Below are 20307 nucleotides of genomic sequence, written 5' to 3' on the forward strand. Positions count from 1 at the left end.
AATGCAAGAATTTCTCAAGGATCGTAGTATAACACATAGACTAACATCACTTTATGAAACACATGAAAATGGAGAGGTGGAACGATTTAACAGAGTGCTAAAGTCATTTATTAATGAGTCAATGAAATGTAGTGGTGGTGGATGAATGCGTTAAGAGAATGTTTGTGGAATTATCGCATTACTCCTCATACCACTACTAAAATCACTCCTTTTAAACTTCTTAAAGGAAGAGATCCTGCATCTAATGTGTGTCCATGGAGGTTCAGGACCAAATGCCAGAATACATTTACTGATAGAGAATGTATTCACAATACTGCTAAAAGAATTGGTATAAAACAGATGACAACTGCCAGATGGTATAATGACAAATGAAAAACTAAAGCATTCTCTTTCCAAATTGGTGATTGGCTTATGATTCTTAAACCAGGTTTGATAAGTAAATGTTCAAACAAGTTTGGAAAAGCTATTCAAATCAAAAAAAGTATTTGCTAATAGTGTTATCACCGAAGATGGTAAGGTGTGGAATGTGAGGAGATTGGCTAAATGTCCACGTTGGAGTAATCATCATCTGGATAATGATAATGACAATGCTATGCATCATTCCACCAAATATTCTAATTCATCTGATTGTGTTTCGAATAATGGAACTGTTGCTTCTAGAGTTAAGGCTTTAAGAATGTGTGAGACACTTACCAAAGAAATTTATGGATTTTGTAAATTGACATTTAATTGTTTTGGAATTTGTATGTTAATGTTCTATTGCTCTTTTATTGATAAAGGGGGTTGTGTTACATCTCTCATATTGTATTTAACTCTCATTACATGTTTCTTCTATTTCTTTAACCTTGTCATACTATGCTTGTCAGCCTGGCATGCGACCTGTTTATTTTTAGATAAGATTTTAAGTTCTGGCCTGCTGTATTGTACTTGGACATTCTGTGTTGGAGTCAGTTGCATCTGGACCTTCACATGAATAGACTACATAGCCGTGCTGGAATGAATCATCATTCAAAACTCATTCATTTGGATTTGTATACTTTTAATAAGAGGCTTTCCAGACTTCTGCAACACGAGCAACAGGCCCAGCCCAGGCTCTTCTGTATTCTTTGCCATTGTCCTGTGCGGGCATGCAGATCTCTTAGTCGTACAGCAGAAAAGCTGAAATCTCACTGCTTGGGGAGGCGAACATTCATCTTTCACCGGTGGCTAGAGCTGGCCAACCAGGTGGGCTGCAACTTTCAAATCTTGAACAGCTTCTCCACCCCTGGAAGGTCCAACTCCTACATAAGCCCATCACAGCCACGTCACACAGGCATGCTGGCCCTCCGAAGACTGCTTTCGTCATGTTCCGAGAGCATGTGGATTGTCTCTCGGAAAGAGGACGCGTTTAAAGAAAACCGGATGTCCAGAAGAAGAGGGTGCGAGGTAGGTTTCACTTTGGGCCGGGAACCGTGACTACATCAAAGGGAAATGGCCGCCTTCCCCCACTCACAAAGACAACTTGACTGGGGTAGGAGAAGAGGTGTAGATGCAAGACACAGGGCGTAGGTGGGCATGCATGCACGTGCATCTGTCCTTCCTGAAAAATATCTTACCAAACCATAGTTTTTCACCCATTATGCCGCTCTCCACGGAGACCTATCATATGGAAATCAGCCTTGTCCCTGCCCCAATAGCAACAGTCCCGCCCAATGGTCTGGCAAACGGCTCGAGCAATTGCCAATAGGTGAGATTAATTAAAACACTCATTCCATCACCTTCTTGTCTTTTCTGCGAAGCGCGCACGTGAGCTCACCTACTGCGCGGTGCATGCAGGGAACAAGCTAAGCGCTTCCAGGCGGAGCAGGGAACTATCACACATCTGGATGCAGTAACACACTGGGCAGGAGCGCCACCTGAGCAAAGCGACCAACTGAGCTTCGTACATGTAGGGAGCATGTGGAGAAAGCGGAGAGCTTCACCCTGTAACATTACGTCACAATACTTACTCCAGGAAGAGCGGGCGGGCCACAGTCTCTCCCGACACATGGGCAGCGTGGAAAAGGGTGTAGAGGTACGGCAACAGGGAGTAGCGCAGGTTCAAGGCACTGCGCATGGCATTCTGGGCCCGTTCGCTGAAGAGGTACGGCTCCTGGAGCTGAAAAGAAGAAAGAAAGTGAGTTTGAGCAGGACCGTAGATGATGCTCGGGTACACAGGCAGGGCTTTAAGTGGGATAAAAAAACCTGGGGGGGACTCTCAAAGGGGCGTGGTCCATGTAATTAAGGGCGTGGCTTAAAAACACCTAAGCTAAAAATCTGTGCTTAGCAGAGGTGCAACTAGAGCCAAATTTCGGGGGGGGGCTAAGAAATTTTGGGGGGGGGGCTGAATCTTTAAGCAATAGGCAGAGTGGAGCTGCAGGGGCTCTTAGAAGGGGTAAAACAACAACAAAGCCTCATTAACATGCAAATGGTCTTTTAAAGACCTGTGAAGTGCTCGGGTGCGGCTGTGTGTGTGCGCCCTGGAAGCTGCCTCATATCGGCTGACACACACTACGGGGGGCTGAATCCCTGTGAGTCCAATGGGCGTTGCGCGCCTGGTGCTTAGCATACTGTGCTGCCCCGCTGGTATTTTGCTGTTTGTCACTGCATCCATATATATAATACAACAAGTAACATCATACATACAACAAGCCAGGACCATTGGCTTTGTCAATGATTGTTAGTTGCATGATATAAATAAGCAGCAACTATGGCTTGTATATAATATTGAACAAGCTTCCACTTAAAGCCCTGGGAACACCACAACAATGTTGCTGCTCTTGCATTTCAAAAAGAGAAGGGATATCCAGAGAGAAACTGACTCTCTTTAAAGGATTTCTCTTCCCCATTGACGATCACCTGGCATGACGTCATGCCGTAACTTCCTAGGGAGAAGTGAGCAGTGTGAGCACGTGCACATCGATGTGCCTGCTGTCATTGCAGTCGAAAAAAACGGACCACCTGTGCCAGGGTACAAAACAGAGCATGATAGAAACCCGTTTCGAGGCCCCCTTCTGAAAACTGCTGGTGCTCAGCACAGATGAGACCCGGCCCACGTAAAGCCCGGTGCACAGGGTCCTGTGATGGCCATGGTGCAGAGACATCACAAGCTGCAGGGCACGGAAGCAGAAGAAGGTACAATAAACAGAAACAGCATGCACCCTGGTGCATAGGAACGGACACACCTGCGGTGTTGAAAATAGAGGTGGGCAAACCCTTGAAAGTTTCAGCTGGGTTTGAGCTAGGTACCAGGGTCTGGCTTATTATTATTATTATTAGATTTTTATGTAGTATGTAGCTACCCAGGGGCATCCCAGCGCTTGCGACTAGCCAAAGAGCGGTATAATTATTAAGTAGATTGATTGAATAACCAGTTTTGAGCAGTTTCCGGAATGTAAGATGAAGGGGTTCGCCACGGATAAGGGGGGGCAGCGTGTTCCAGAGTTTGGCTACATTGTAGGTAAATAATCTGTCTCCACTTCTCGACCTTTTTATTTTCAGTGTGACTGCTGATGGTGATTGGAGGAGCGAAGGAATTTCCTTGGTTGGTAGGGAGTGATGAGAGGTCTGTTAATGGCTGGTCCCAGACCCCAATAGGTCCTATGGGCTATACAAAGGGTCTTAAATTTAACTCTCTCCATGACTGGTAGCCATCGAAGAGTTCTAAGGGATTGTTTGGCAGATTTATTTTTAGGTACACCCATCAATAGTCTAGCTGCACAATTATGTGTGATCTGGGGTTTCCTCAGGGTTGCAATGGGTGCTCCCAGATATAAAGAGTTTCCATAATTCAGTCGAGATAAAACCAGGGCCTGTATCAAGGCCTTCCTGGTGCTCATTGGGAGAAGGGGTAGAATTTTGCGGAGAAGTTGCATGGTCCCAAAACATGCACCTGTGACTTTTACAGCTTGGTCATCGAATTTAAGGGAGTTGTCTAGCCAAATACCCAGGCTTTTTATCTTGGTCTATGGGAGGGGAGCAGGCCAGAGACAGCTGGGTCAGACCTGTTTCAGATCAAGACCTGAGGAGTTACCTAGAATCATTAACTCTGTTTTTCCACCGTTCATCTTTAGGCAGGAGTATTCCATCCACACAGCCACTTTCCGTAAGCAAATTCCCAGGTCTGAGAGAGTTGTGTGGCCATTAAGCGAGATGACCAGCTGGGTGTCATCTGCGTAGGTGACAATCTTTATCCCATGCGGTAGCAAGATGTCGGCTAATGCTGCATGTAGACATTAAATAATGTGGGGCTCAGGGAGGATCCCTGAGGGACACCACAGCTGATCTCTAGAACTGTGGATGAGAATTCCCCAGAGAAAACCTGGAAGGTTCTCTTCTCTAGATAGGATTCAATCCATGTAGGTGCCTCACCTGAGATGACTTTCCTCCTAAGTCTTTCCACTAGGGTTTTGAAGTTCACTGTATCAAAGGCAGAGCTCCGGTCAAGGAGAATGATGGCCACTGCTCCCCCTTGATCAAGGATCAATTTAGATTCCTCCACCACAGAGAGTAGGGCAGTTTTCGTGCCATGACGAGGTCTGAAGCCTGTTTGGGTGGGGTGTAAAAGGTTGTGGGATTCCAGGTATTCAGAGATGGTCAAGTTCACATGCTTCTCTAGAGCCTTAATAATCACAGGGAGTAAAGAAATCGGACAATAGTTGCCTAAATCGTCTGAGTTTAGATTAGATGTCTTTAGTAGAGCCTTCACCAATTGCATGCTTCCAGGGTGCTGGAACTGAACCGATAGCCATAGACAAGTTAATAAGTTTAAGCTTTTGGGGTAGTATCATTTTTCCTGCTTTGTGTAGTACTTGCAGGGGTGCAGGGTCCAATGGGGACCTGGACCTAATTTGAGTGAGAATTTCCAGTAATCTAAGTAACGTGAGAGGGGGAAATGATTTGAGTGCAGGGTCTGGGCTATGCAAAAGCATGTCTGTAGTGATGAGATCACTAGGGCAAGGTGAGCTAGGAAAGGCCGAGTAGATATTTAAACAAAATTCTTGAAAGAATTCCGCAAGTTCATTGCATTGTGTAGAGGAAGCCATATGAGAGGTATCAGATCTAGGTCGTTCTAGTAGACCCTTTGCAACACTGAAGATCTCTCTGGGGGAATGAGAAGCCAGTTTAATTTGTTCTCCATAGTGTGCTGATTGGGCGTCTTTGATTTCACCTTGAATCACCTAGGTATCTGACCCCGAACCCGTCAGTCTGTTGTGAAAGCAAAGATTGTGAAACATAAACAGAGGCGTAAGGCGTAAAGCAGGCCCTTACTGTCCAGGGGGGCGTCCAACCATTCACCCCAATGCCAATCTGTATCTGGAAGGTATGGGAAACTCAGGAGCCCCTTCATCACATTCTGGGAGGGGGTAGGGGGCATTAATTTATGCTACGCCACTGCAGGGGTGCATTGTCTATTGGCATCTGTGACCAACAGACAATACACCTGTGTTGGTGTTTCTTAAAGTTTCAACACAGTGTTGATTTTTACAGGCTGTGAAAACCTGCATTGTGTTAAAACTCTAAAGAAAACGTCAAAACAAACACACTTACTTTTGGCACCTTTGAACAATAACCAAGGCGTCCTGGTGATTCCTAGAGTTTTAACACACTATGAGGAAGAGAATGTACCCTTATGGCCAGAGTTACCGACTCTGATTTCCCAGCTGGGGAAATAGGTTCGAGTCTTGGCATCAGTTCAACATCCTGTGATACTGGCCAAATCACTTAATCGGCCCATGCCTACAAAAATTGAATGTGACTTTGTGTGGGAAAGTAGGATCTACTTTTATGGTTACCCCCACTTTTTGCCTGTTGTTATGCTGTTTCTGACTAGTCTGACTGGGATACTGCTAATCAAGGCCCCAATCTCGGTGTTTTCTCCTCTAACTTGGTTATGGTGAGTTCTTAGGTATATCCCAGATTAGCTGCTGGTGTACCCTTGTAAGTCCCTAGTGTATGGTTCTGAGGTGCCCAGGGCATAGGTACCCCAGTGGTCCCCCATGGGCTGAGGCATATATTATGCCACCCATGGGAGACCACTCAAACTGTTTCTACAGACCTGCCATTGCAGTCTGTGTAAGCTGGAGCTAGCACAAACTACAAAAGATATAAGTTTGCTTATATCTGAGGTCATGGCACTTAAACCTATAAGTCACCCCTAATGCAGATCTTTCAATCCTGAAAGCAGGGTGCTCAGTTCTAAGTATGAGCAGGATACCCCTACAACCTTCGGAGTCCATTCTCCCATGTTGTAAGTCCATCAGCCATTATGATATATAGAGTGGCCATGCATCATTATGCAATGACCATCTCTAAACTGGCTGGAACTAACCCTGTTTTGTTTGGTATCAAACTTGTTGGAATAATACCCCCACACTGTAAATGGTGTGGGAGGTATGATTCCATGCACCGTAAAGCTCTCCTGAGAGGCCCTCAGTGCTCTCAGTACCAGTCTTCTAGACCAGGACAGCAACTATGGCTGCTGCTGCTGACCAGAAACACGATTCTGCTCTCCCGCTGTTGAGCCAAGCTCGAGCAGCGGAAGGCAGGATAATAGGCATTCTGTCACAGGGAGGTGTGACCACATCCCAGACAGGACTTAGTGTATTAGCACAGGTTAGGGGTGCCTGCCTGCGCCACTAACGTACGTCTGCTTGAAGGGCACATTTGGTGCCCTCTTTGCATACTCTGTCCGACACCTCCTCTGGGAGGGAACCCTGAATCGTCCCAAACCTTCCCTTAGGGTACTTAAGGGCTTACCTGTGGGAGGGTCCCTAGATTTGTCGTGGGACAAGATTCATATCAAGGCACCACTTCATCTTCAACTGTCTGAGCACTCTGGACTGCGCTGGACTTTTCTCTGGGCACTGAGACTACAACTGGGAAGACTCCTGCTGCTCCTAGTCTGGTTTTACTGCAAGTCTGCTGCAACATGCTTGCCAGTGCTCCATACGGAATCCTTCCAAGGACTGTGGGCATCCAAGACACCTGAAGGAATCTCCCTTGAAGTGAAGGAATCCCTTCCCTGCATCTGCAGGCATCGCAAAGCAGCTGACTGATCTGCTGATCATGGGCTCCTATAGACTCTGAAAGGCTCAGCAACACAGGTGGTGGTCCATCAACTCCCTCAAGGCCTGCACTGTCCTCTCACCAAGTTTAAGGCCAGTATCCCTCATCGGAACTGCAGGAACAGGACCCCTGTGCACCGCGTCGACTTGTCGTTGCAAAGGCTTGTTGGCTCTCTTCCTCAGAGATCCAAGTAGCCCCATCCTCAAGCATCTCCTGTGACCAAGATCTTTGTCCCCACTGCATCTCTTACACTGTGAGCCTACATCTTTGGTGAGCTGCTCAAGGTCCTCTTGTGATTCCTGTGCCTTCGGCCTGTGGGTACTATTGAGGGTCTTCTTTTAATTCAAAGTGCTCCCCTGATTGCTCGGGCCTACTCTGACTTCCCTGCTTGTGGTGAGTCCTTTGGTCCCATGGACCTTCCTGGTCCGGACACTGCACCTTTTTCGCTTGCCAATTTGTTTGCAGTTGCCAAGGCTTGTTGGTGCTCATGACAGACATCGACCCCTCAGCTCTCAACAGACATGGGACAGCTCATAAATGGCTCCTGGTCTTCCACAGCATCACCTGGTACACACAGCTGCAGCTCCAAGGTCACGTCAACTCTTCTGCAACATCCGACATCAGTGGGCATTCGTCTTCTGTGCCTCCTGGTCACTCCGGAGTGACATAGACTCTGTCCCCTCTGCTTGCAGGTACTTCTCATCTTCAATTCGCCTTTAGGTTCCACCAGACACATTCACCTACTTTGCCAGTGGCATCTTCCTGAAGTCCTCCATTTGGTTTGACGGTGGTTTCCGGCGCCACTTTGCACCTATGCACCCGGCTTCCCTGGTCTATGTATCCTGGTTCATAGGGTATCCATGGGTGGAGTGGCTTTCCAACGTTCTGTCTTCCACTGAGTTTCTTCAGTGTCAAATGGGAAGGATCCTTCTTCTTCACAATTGCAACCTTGAATTAACCATTGATTTGAGTTTGAGCTTGCGGTCGTGTTCCCACTCTGCACACGGCCTCCTTGGGGTTCCTGGTTACTTACCATTGGGTGGTTCTTTGGGCCCCCAGCAACTCTACGTCTTCTGGGTGTAGTCTTGACTTGGGTCGTGGTTCCACATTCTACTATTTTAGTATATGGTTTGGTCAATGGTGGCTGGTGACATTTGAAAGTGGTGGGCTAAAATTATTGTCATACTGCACTACGGCGAGCGAGTGTAGCGAGCGTGTGGAACAACCTATGGGGGATTTGGGGGGTTCTCTCCCAAGAATTTTTTTTAAAAAGAGTGGACAAATTATGCATTTTCAAGCAAACTTGAGGAAGCAGGAAGGTTAATAAAGCAATAGATTGAATTATTCATCATTTAAGAAATTGCTGGGTGTTGGATTTTTTGGGGGGAAGTTATTACACCGAGGACCACACAGAGATGTTAAGAGTGTGGCAGAAAAAAAGTATGGTAACAGACCTATGCTAACTTTTACAGTGTCTACTGTTTCTGGCACCTCACACTATCCACCAATGCCACCTTCACGCTGCCATGAAGGCCTGAGATGGTTGTCTAGAGTAGGTCTGTGTAGATGATCCAGTAATCCTGTTGTGCCATGCCAATGGCTTTAGTGAACTGGTCCCAGGGATCACTCTGGAGAGGTGGAAGGGTTTGTGGCAGAGTGGAAGCTGGTGGTGGATTTGACAGCTGCATGGATGCACAGCATAAACTGGAGTTCAGAGTTAAAGTGAATCCGTGGGTTCTAAGCTGTTCGGGCTGGTGCAGGGTCAGGGGTATCCTGACTTTGGGGCCACTGGAACAGCAGGGTGGAGGTTTGTCTTTTACGACCCACGCTGTGCTGTGTTCCTGCTGGTTTTAAGCACTGCACGCAAGAGGTGCTGCTTCTTGGAATGCTGAGAGGATGAATAGGGTTTCTCAGTATTCTTTCATGTGGCCTGCAGATCATAGCAGATGTCAGCAGTGAGCGTGTAGCTCACAGAGCCATCTTACCAGTATTAATCGCCTCCACTTGCCTGGCTCATGCTAAGACTAAAAGAGTTTGACTCAGCCCGGGCTCTGATCCCTTTCAAAGGTTACCCCCACTGCTACAATAGTCACTACCCCGGCCTCCTCGGGCCTCCTGCAGCAATTAAACATGGGAAGACGCGTGCTAATTCCGGCCCTGCCTGCAAGAGCCAGTGCTGCTCAGCCCGTTCTCACTCTAAATGCTGCATTTCTCTGAATGCGCGAGGGCTCTGGCTGTGAAGCAGACACTGATCCGCTCGGCTCCAATCAGTTATTGATCCGTCTGCAGCGGCTGATAATGTATCTCATGGATGCATAGTCAGACTTGGCATCTCTCACAGCCCCGTCAGCACTTCAGGTGGACATGGCGGGGACTTCGGGGCGCTTCCACTCTGGTGGTGTCTCTGGTAAGACAATTGGGGGAAACAGGTGGGGGCAGCTTATTGACTCGAGCGAGTACAAACAGAGCTAGTGCAAATAAGGCCATATAACTGTAAGACCTGAAATCATATTAACAACTCCAAGAGGATAAGAAATAATTACTGACACCGCAGCCAGCATGATCGCGGGAGGGAGGGGGCGCGGGTAGGAAATAAAAAAATATATAAATAAATAAAACATTATCTATCTTACCGCCGGGTAAAGCGCCGCCTCCGCTCCAGGCGTGTAATGGTGCAGCTGCGTCCCGCGTGTTTCTGCAGGAACAGGAAGCAGCCAGCCCAGCAGGCAACCTCCCTCTCCTACCCTAAGCCAATCACAACGCTGAAATGGCAGCATTGTGATTGGTGAGGCGCAGTGGAGAGCGCCCCAGCCGGGCGCCTGTTGGGAGGCCATTTTCTATTTGTAGGCTGCATGCAGCCTACATAGAGAAAAAGGGAGAGTGCGCATGACTGAGTTAGTTGGCCCTGGGGCCGACCAAACAGTCAGTACCCACAACAATGGGGAAGCCACTCCCCACTATCTCGAGCAGGACCGTCCACCCCCAACCAGGCTCTTCTGCTTTCTCGCAGTGCGAGAAGCAGAAACATAAAATGGTAGTTTTACCATTTTATGTTTCTGCTTCTCGCACTGCGAGAAAGCAATGGGGGAACACCCACATGCGCTATGGAGGAGCCGACACAGGGTTTGGTCCTCTCTGGTGACCACTAAGTATATTGTGCTACTTACCCATTTTCTTTGCAATGTATTGTGTGCATTGTGTATATCTCCGGGCAGCAGATATCTAAATGTGTTAGTGAGTGTCTTATAATAAATACATATTTTTATAAATACACTGTGTGGTTCTTTTTTATTTGTTCTATACCGATGAGATTATGTTCTGGTAAAACAAGCTGCTTTACACTTCTTCTGGACTAAACCTGAAGGCTGCTGTCCACAGCTACCACTTAAAGAGCTTTTTAGGGTTGTCTAAGATCACTAAAATCCCCATAAAGGTTGTCTGGATTAGTGCAGGGTGCCACACTTACAGAAGTGAGCACCATATACTAAGCCAACCTCCTACACCTGTGTAATGTAACTAGTACTCATATAAAGTGCGTTTGGGTCAAGTTCATGCTATATAAAACTGCAAAAACAACGATTAAGAGAAGGGACGGGGCACTAAAGAGTGCAAAAGCCACTGTTATTTCCGCTTACCAGTACTTTAATTTTGGCACTTTTAGTTAGCGCAGCCTCTACCAAAAATATTGGTATATATATGCACGAGTTACAATTCACAAGGTCACATTCATGTTTTCTTTAGGCACAATGCGGTTAAGAGCCTGATTCACAAAGGGCCTCTGCAGTCATAGTTGATTCTCCGCACTCGTGGAGACTCCCCCACAGCTGCGCGCCTCCTCTACGAGTGCGCAGGCCCTTTGTAAATCAGGCCCGCAGTGATTTGCCCAGAATCACAGAATGTTGAACCAATGCTAAGAATTTAACCTGGTTCCCCAGCTCCGTTCCAAAGTCTGAAGCTCTGGCAGCAACGGCCGCATCCTTTAAACAGCAAATATAAGAACAAAGCACTTCAAAAAGGTGCTCTAGAGCTGCCCTATTGGTGCCTGATTGATAAGTAAAATAAACAGAAACAGAAGGATCATGTTATAAATGAATACAGATGACTTTATATGAAGCTCTCTTTAAGTATAATGCCTGGGCCTTACTGCAGACGTTTTAAACATGAACAAATGGCCAGTATTGTTCTTTTGAAAAGATGGCAACTCGTGGAAGCCAGGGCGAGTGGAGGGGCCTTTTACAATTTCAGCTACCTCTTCTCAGGTCTGGACAGCGGGATAATTGTCAGTCATGGGCCTCAACAAGGCAATAAGGCTTTCCCTAAACGCACTTGCAGACAAAAACATGTGCTGGCTTTTGTGGAGTATTTGGTTCAGCTGGAAACTTAAAGAGGGTGTAATGTGCAAGGCCCTCCCTTGGTTGCCCCACCACCAGCAGCACATGGAATTATGGATTTGACAACCTTGCTAATGGCGCTCTTGAAATTGGAGGGAACAAGGTCTGGGATAAAGGTGCACTGACTCCACAGCACTGTCTATTCATCCTTATAGAGCGGGAGGTGAGCACTGCAGCCTCACACATCAGCAAGGGAAGTGGGCCCTGCCCTCCCCCACCTTTCTCCTGATTGCTCTTTCATTTTATGCCATTCTAAGCTGCTCCCGCTGATTTTGATTTGTGGGCTCGGCTCTTAGAACGAAGCTGGACCCCTGGCTTGGCTCTTAGCTCGGCCCCTTCCATGAACTGTGTGGCTTTCCCATCTCTAGTTGTAAAGAGGAATATATTTACAGAGAGGCAGCACCATCAGCAATACGCAGAGAGGCAGCATAAGCCAAAGCCCAGAAAGAGTTAGTGTAAGCCACAGCACACGAAGTTAGTACAAGACATGGTGCAGAAAAAGCAGTGGCATCACGAACCCCCTACTTTGTCAGCTGGGGCGGGGGGGTGTTATCGGGCTCCACTGGGTCTAGAACAGTGAGCAGCAAACCCACTGCTACTTGTTTTGTCGAAGCTTTCACAGCACTGGCTCGGTTTGCTCGTAACTGCTAACTTAATGCACCGCTGCATCATGGGGTTGTTGGCAGTCAAAGAAAAACCAAAGGAAATGATGGACGGAGCGTTGACAATACAAGCACTCACCCCCAGTCAACTGATCTAGGTTTAATCCATCACCGTTCTTTAGCCCACTCTGCCACCCAGGTTCAGACATGGCCATATGCAAATCAATCTGACCCTGTGCCTCATGGGAACAGTCCAGCCCGAACTGCCAAGCCATGCCTTCCCTCGACCGGAAACAAGCTTCCGAGGACCGGTTTCTGGCATTTCAGCCGTCTTCACCCCGGCTTGCTTGAATCCAGTGGCAAAGTGAGCAAGGGACTCCCGTCTGAGCATACCCTGCCAACTTATGGCGAACAAAGAAAAACCAAAGGAAATTATGGACGGAGCGTTGACAATACAAGCACTCACCCCCAGTCAACTGATCTGGGTTACCAGTCCAGACCAGTCCACAGCCATACTCCTCACACTGGGGATCGGCCTTTTTCGGGCTACACCTCCTGGAGAGCATTTGAAAGAGCACATGATGAAGGGCCATAGCAGAAGCCTATCTGCTCTCCGCAGCTGGTCAGACACTCTAAACCATTTGATAACAAGCATTGGCATAGCCAATAGGTCTCGCATTTCGGACCTTATAAGTTTTTAGCCATGCAACAGTTGGTGTTGTTGCACCAAGGATATTCTGCTGCATAACTAAATACTTATAGGGTCCAAAAAGCGAGACCTATTGGCTATGCCAAAGCTGGTTTGTTTTTTGTTGCTTTTTTGTTTAAGTTGCTAGATCTACAATAGCTGGACATGGTTTTTGTTAACAGTTCTTTGCATCAAATAAACTTGTTTTCATTGCTCTGAATGTTGTTGGTGTGTGCCTGGTGGAAGCATGCACCGACGTCTGGTAGTGTGTGACGACTGGTAGTGTGTGTGCCTGGTGAAAGTGTGCACTAACGGCTGCCGGTGTGTGTGCCTGGTGGAAGAAAGCACGGATGGCTGGTGGTGTGTGTTCCTGGTGGAAGGGTGCACTGACGGCTGGTGGTGTTTGTGCCCGGTGAAAGCGTGCACTGACGGATGGTGGTGTGTGTGCCCAGTGAAAGCGTGCACTGACGGCTGGTGGAGTGTGTGCCTGGGGAAGCGTGCACTGACGGCTAGTGGTGTGTGCCGGGTAGAAGCGTGCACTGACGGCTGGTGGTGTGTGTGCCTAGTGGAAGCGTGCACTGACAGCTAGTGGTGTGTGTGCCTGGTGGAAGCGTGCACTGACGGGTGGTGGTGTGTGTACCTGGTGAAAGAGTGCACTGAAGGCTGGTAGTGTGTGTGCCTGGTGGAAGCGTGCACTGATGGCTGTTGGTGTGCATGCCTGGTGAAAGCATGCACTGACGGCTGGTGGTGCGTGTGCCCGGTGAAAGCGTGCACGATGGCTGGTGGTGTGTGTGTGCCTGGTGAAAATGTACACTGAGGCCTGGTGGTGTGTTCCTGGTGGAAGCGTGCACCGACGGCTGGTAGTGTGTGACTAATGGTAATGTGTGTGCCTGGTGAAAGGGTGCACTGACGGCTGGTGGTGTGTGTGCCTGGTGGAAGCGTGCACTGACAGCTGGTGGTGTGTGTGCCTACTGGAAGCGTGCACTGACGGCTGGTGGTGGGTGTGCCTGGTGAAAGTGTGCACTGATGGCTGGTGGTGTGTGTGCCTGGTGGAAGCGTGCACTGACAGCTGGTGGTGTGTGTGCCTGGTGGAAGTGTACACTGACGGCTAGTGGTGTGTGTGCCTGGAGGAAGCGTACACTGACAACTGGTGGTGTGTGTGCCTGGTGGAAGCATGTACTGACGGCTGGTGGTGTGTGTGCCTGGTGGAAGCGGGCACTGACGGCTGGCGGTGTGTGTGCCCGGTGAAAAAGTGCACGGACAGCTGGTAGTGTGTGTGCCTGGTGGAAGCATGCACTGATGGCTGGTGGTGTGTGTGCCTGGTGGCAGCATGCACTAACGGCTTGTGGTGTGTGTGCCTGGTAAAAGCGTGCACTGAAGGCTGGTGGTGAGTGTGCCCGGTGAAAGCGTGCACGATGGCTGGTGGTGTGTGTGTGCCTGGTGAAAGTGTGCACTGAGGCCTGGTGGTGTGTGCCTGGTGGAAGCGTGCACCGAAGGCTGGTTGTTTGTGTGCCTGGTGGAAGCGTGCACTGACAGCTGGTGGTGTGTGTGCCTAGTGGAAGCGTGCACTGATGGCTGGTGGTGTATGTGCCTGGTGAAAGCGTGCACTGACGGCTGGTGGTGTGTGTGCCTGGTGGAAGCGTGCACTGATGGCTGGTGGTGTGTGTGCCTGGTGGAAGCGTGCACTGACGGCTGGTGGAGTGTGTGCCTGGTGGAATCGTGCACTGACTGATGGTGTTGTGTGTGCCTGGTGGAAGCGTGCACTGACTGCTGTTGGTGTGTGTGCCTGGTGGAAGCGTGCACTGATGGCTGGTGGTGTGTGTGCCTGGTGGAAGCGTGCACTGACAGCTGGTGGTGTGTGTGCCTGGTGGAAGTGTACACTGACGGCTAGTGGTGTGTGTGCCTGGAGGAAGCATACACTGACAGCTGGTGGTGTGTGTGCCTGGTGGAAGCATGTACTGAAGGCTGGTGGTGTGTGTGCCTGGTGGAAGCGGGCACTGACGGCTGGTGGTGTGTGTGCCCGGTGAAAAAGTGCACAGACAGCTGGTAGTGTGTGTGCCTGGTGGAAGCATGCACTGATGGCTGGTGGTGTGTGTGCCTGGTGGCAGCATGCACTGACGGCTTGTGGTGTGTGTGCCTGGTAAAGGCGTGCACTGAAGGCTGGTGGTGCGTGTGCCCGGTGAAAGCGTGCACGATGGCTGGTGGTGTGTGTGTGCCTGGTGAAAGTGTGCACTGAGGCCTGGTGGTGTTTGCCTGGTGGAAGCATGCACCGAAGGCTGGTTGTTTGTGTGCCTGGTGGAAGCGTGCACTGACGGCTGGTGGTGTGTGTGCCTGGTGAAAGCGTGCAATGACGGCTGGTGGTGTGTGTGCCTGGTGGAAGCGTGCACTGATGGCTGGTGGTGTGTGTGCCTGGTGGAAGCGTGCACTGACGGCTGGTGGTGTGTGTGCCTGGTGTAACTGTGCACTGACTGATGGTGTTGTGTGTGCCTGGTGGAAGCGTGCACTGACTGCTGTTGGTGTGTGTGCCTGGTGGAAGCGTGCACTGATGGCTGGTGGTGTGTGTGCCTGGTGGAAGTGTGCACTGACAGCTGGTGGTGTGTGTGCCTGGTGGAAGTGTGCACTGACAGCTGGTGGTGTGTGTGCCTGGAGGAAGCGTACACTGACAGCTGGTGGTGTGTGTGCCTGGTGGAAGCATGTACTGACGGCTGGTGGTGTGTGTGCCTGGTGGAAGCGGACACTAATGGCTGGTGGTGTGTGTGCCCGGTGAAAAAGTGCACGGACAGCTGGTAGTGTGTGTGCCTGGTGGAAGCATGCCCTGATGGCTGGTGGTGTGTGTGCCTGGTGGCAGCATGCACTGACGGCTTGTGGTGCATGTGCCTGGTAAAAGCGTGCACTGAAGGCTGGTGGTGTGTGTGTGCCTGGTGAAAGTGTACAATGAGGCCTGGTGGTGTGTTCCTGGTGGAAGCGTGCACCAACGGCTGGTAGTGTGTGACGGCTGGTAGTGTGTGTGCCTGGTGAAAGGGTGCACTGACGGCTGGTGGTGTGTGTGCCTGGTGGAAGCGTGCACTGACAGCTGGTGGTGTGTGTGCCTACTGGAAGCGTGCACTGACGGCTGGTGGTGTGTGTGCCTGGTGGAAGTGTGCACTGATGGCTGGTGGTGTGTGTGCCTGGTGGAAGCGTGCACTGACAGCTGGTGGTGTGTGTGCCTGGTGGAAGTGTACACTGACGGCTAGTGGTGTGTGTGCCTGGAGGAAGCATATACTGACAGCTGGTGGTGTGTGTGCCTGGTGGAAGCATGTACTGACGGCTGGTGGTGTGTGTGCCTGGTGGAAGCGGGCACTGACGGCTGGCGGTGTGTGTGCCCGGTGAAAAAGTGCACGGACAGCTGGTAGTGTATGTGCCTGGTGGAAGCATGCACTGATGGCTGGTGGTGTGTGTGTGCCTGGTGAAAGTGTACACTGAGGCCTGGTGGTGTGTTCCTGGTGGAAGCGTGCACCGACGGCTGGTAGTGTGTGACGGCTGGTAGTGTGTGTGCCTGGTGAAAGGGTGCACTGACGGCTGGTGGTGTGTGTGCCTGGTGGAAGCGTGCACTGACAGCTGGTGGTGTGTGTGCCTAGTGGAAGCGTGCACTGATGGCTGGTGGTGTGTGTGCCTGGTGAAAGCGTGCACTGACGGCTGGTGGTGTGTGTGCCTGGTGGAAGCGTGCACTGATGGCTGGTGGTGTGTGTGCCTGGTGGAAGCGTGCACTGACGGCTGGTGGTGTGTGTGCCTGGTGGAATCGTGCACTGACTGATGGTGTTGTGTGTGCCTGGTGGAAGTGTGCACTGACTGCTGTTGGTGTGTGTGCCTGGTGGAAGCGTGCACTGATGGCTGGTGGTGTGTGTGCCTGGTGGAAGCGTGCACTGACAGCTGGTGGTGTGTGTGCCTGGTGGAAGCGTGCACTGACAGCTGGTGGTGTGTGTGCCTGGTGGAAGTGTGCACTGACTGCTGTTGGTGTGTGTGCCTGGTGGAAGCGTGCACTGATGGCTGGTGGTGTGTGTGCCTGGTGGAAGCATACACTGACAGCTGGTGGTGTGTGTGCCTGGTGGAAGCATGTACTGACGGCTGGTGGTGTGTGTGCCTGGTGGAAGCGGGCACTGACGGCTGGTGGTGTGTGTGCCCGGTGAAAAAGTGCACGGACAGCTGGTAGTGTGTGTGCCTGGTGGAAGCATGCACTGATGGCTGGTGGTGTGTGTGCCTGTTGGCTGCATGCACTGACGGCTTGTGGTGTGTGTGCCTGGTAAAAGCGTGCACTGAAGGCTGGTGGTGCGTGTGCTCGGTGAAAGCGTGCATGATGGCTGGTGGTGTGTGTGTGCCTGGTGAAAGTGTGCACTGAGGCCTGGTGGTGTGTGCCGGGTGGAAGCGTGCACCGAAGGCTGGTTGTTTGTTTGCCTGGTGGAAGCGTGCACTGACAGCTGGTGGTTTGTGTGCCTAGTGGAAGCGTACACTGACGGCTGGTGGTGTGTGTGCCTGGTGAAAGTGTGCACTGATGGCTGGTGGTGTGTGTGCCTGGTGGAAGCGTGCACTGACGGCTGGTGGTGTGTGTGCTGGTGTAATCGTGCACTGACTGATGGTGTTGTGTGTGCCTGGTGGAAGCGTGCACTGACTGCTGTTGGTGTGTGTGCCTGGTGGAAGCGTGCATTGATGGCTGGTGGTGTGTGTGCCTGGTGGAAGCGTGCACTGACAGCTGGTGGTGTGTGTGCCTGGTGGAAGTGTACACTGACGGCTAGTGGTGTGTGTGCCTGGAGGAAGCGGGCACTGACGGCTGGTGGTATGTGTGCCCGGTGAAAAAGTGCACGGACAGCTGGTAGTGTGTGCCTGTTGGAAGCATGAACTGATGGCTGGTGGTGTGTGTGCCTGGTGGCAGCATGCACTGACGGCTTGTGATGTGTGTGCCTGGTAAAAGCGTGCACTGAAGGCTGGTGGTGTGTGTGTGCCTGGTGAAAGTATACACTGAGGCCTGGTGGTGTGTTCCTGGTGGAAGCGTGCACCAACAGCTGGTAGTGTGTGACAGCTGGTAGTGTGTGTGCCTGGTGAAAGGGTGCACTGACAGCTGGTGGTGTGTGTGCCTACTGGAAGCGTGCACTGACGGCTGGTGGTGTGTGTGCCTGGTGGAAGTGTGCACTGATGGCTGGTGGTGTGTGTGCCTGGTGGAAGCGTGCACTGACAGATGGTTGTGTGTGTGCCTGATGGAAGTGTACACTGACGGCTAGTGGTGTGTGTGCCTGGAGGAAGCGTACACTGACAGCTGGTGGTGTGTGTGCCTGGTGGAAGCATGTACTGATGGCTGGTGGTGTGTGTGCCTGGTGGAAGCGGGCACTGACGGCTGGCGGTGTGTGTGCCCGGTGAAAAAGTGCACGGACAGCTGGTAGTGTGTGTGCCTGGTGGAAGCATGCACTGATGGCTGGTGGTGTGTGTGCCTGGTGGCAGCATGCACGGACGGCTTGTGGTGTGTGTGCCTGGTAAAAGCGTGCACTGAAGGCTGGTGGTGCGTGTGCCCGGTGAAAGCGTGCACGATGGCTGGTGGTGTGTGTGCCTGGTGAAAGTGTGCACTGAGGCCTGGTGCTGTGTGCCTGGTGGAAGCGTGCACCGAAGGCTGGTTGTTTGTGTGTCTGGTGGAAGCGTGCACTGACAGTTGGTGGTGTGTGTGCCTAGTGGAAGCGTGCACTGGCGGCTGGTGGTGTGTGTGCCTGGTGGAAGCGTGAACTGATGGCTGGTGGTGTGTGTGCCTGGTGAAATCGTGCAATAACGGCTGGTGGTGTGTGCCTGGTGGAAGCGTGCACCGACGGCTGGTAGTGTGTGACAGCTGGTATTGTGTGTGCCTGGTGAAAGTGTGCACTGACAGCTGGTGGTGTGTGTGCCTGGTGGAAGCGTGCACTGACGGCTGGTGGTGTGTGTGCCTGGTGGAAGCGTGCACTGACGGCTGGTGATGTGTGTGCCTGGTGGAAGCGTGCACTGATGGCTGGTAGTGCGTGTGCCCGGTGAAAGCGTGCACTGAAGGCTGGTGGTGCGTGTGCCCGGTGAAAGCGTGCACGATGGCTGGTGGTGTGTGTGCCTGGTGAAAGTGTGCACTGAGGCCTGGTGCTGTGTGCCTGGTGGAAGCGTGCACCGAAGGCTGGTTGTTTGTGTGTCTGGTGGAAGCGTGCACTGACAGTTGGTGGTGTGTGTGCCTAGTGGAAGCGTGCACTGGCGGCTGGTGGTGTGTGTGCCTGGTGGAAGCGTGAACTGATGGCTGGTGGTGTGTGTGCCTGGTGAAATCGTGCAATAACGGCTGGTGGTGTGTGCCTGGTGGAAGCGTGCACCGACGGCTGGTAGTGTGTGACAGCTGGTATTGTGTGTGCCTGGTGAAAGTGTGCACTGACAGCTGGTGGTGTGTGTGCCTGGTGGAAGCGTGCACTGACGGCTGGTGGTGTGTGTGCCTGGTGGAAGCGTGCACTGACGGCTGGTGATGTGTGTGCCTGGTGGAAGCGTGCACTGATGGCTGGTAGTGCGTGTGCCAAGTGAAAGCGTGCACCGACGGCTGGTGGTGTGTCTGTGCCTGGTGAAATGGTGCAATGACGGCTGGTGGTGTGTGCCTGGTGGAAGCGTGCACCGACGGCTGGTAGTGTGTGACGGCTGGTTGTGTATGTGCCTGGTGAAAGTGTGCACTGACAGCTGGTGGTGTGTGTGCCTGGTGGAAGCGTGCACTGACGGCTGGTGGTGTGTGTGCCTGGTGGAAGCGTGCACTGATGGCTGGTGGTGTGTGTGCCTGGTGGAAGCGTGCACTGACGGCTGGTGGTGTGTGTGCCTGGTGGAATCGTGCACTGACTGATGGTGTTGTGTGTGCCTGGTGGAAGTGTGCACTGACTGCTGTTGGTGTGTGTGCCTGGTGGAAGCGTGCACTGATGGCTGGTGGTGTGTGTGCCTGGTGGAAGCGTGCACTGACAGCTGGTGGTGTGTGTGCCTGGTGGAAGTGTACACTGACGGCTCGTGGTGTGCGTGCCTGGAGGAAGCATACACTGACAGCTGGTGGTGTGTGTGCCTGGTGGAAGCATGTACTGACGGCTGGTGGTGTGTGTGCCTGGTGGAAGCGGGCACTGACGGCTGGTGGTGTGTGTGCCCGGTGAAAAAGTGCACGGACAGCTGGTAGTGTGTGTGCCTGGTGGAAGCATGCACTGATGGCTGGTGGTGTGTGTGCCTGTTGGCTGCATGCACTGACGGCTTGTGGTGTGTGTGCCTGGTAAAAGCGTGCACTGAAGGCTGGTGGTGCGTGTGCTCGGTGAAAGCGTGCATGATGGCTGGTGGTGTGTGTGTGCCTGGTGAAAGTGTGCACTGAGGCCTGGTGGTGTGTGCCGGGTGGAAGCGTGCACCGAAGGCTGGTTGTTTGTTTGCCTGGTGGAAGCGTGCACTGACAGCTGGTGGTTTGTGTGCCTAGTGGAAGCGTACACTGACGGCTGGTGGTGTGTGTGCCTGGTGAAAGTGTGCACTGATGGCTGGTGGTGTGTGTGCCTGGTGGAAGCGT

The 20307-nt window shown here is 51.6% G+C and overlaps 1 protein-coding gene across 1 annotated transcript in view; it reads right to left on the reverse strand.

The window, feature by feature from the left end:
- GAA (alpha glucosidase) overlaps positions 1-20307 on the reverse strand; it is a 446470-nt gene that overhangs the window by 156292 nt on the left and 269871 nt on the right. Inside the window, exon 15 of the mRNA XM_086931052.1 lies at positions 1989-2137. Within this exon, the coding sequence (XP_086787178.1) occupies positions 1989-2137 (149 nt within the window). The remainder of the gene's footprint in view (positions 1-1988; positions 2138-20307) is intronic.

The sequence above is a fragment of the Lissotriton vulgaris genome, chromosome 7 (assembly GCF_964263255.1).
Source record: "Lissotriton vulgaris chromosome 7, aLisVul1.2, whole genome shotgun sequence".
NCBI classification, from domain to species: domain Eukaryota; kingdom Metazoa; phylum Chordata; class Amphibia; order Caudata; family Salamandridae; genus Lissotriton; species Lissotriton vulgaris.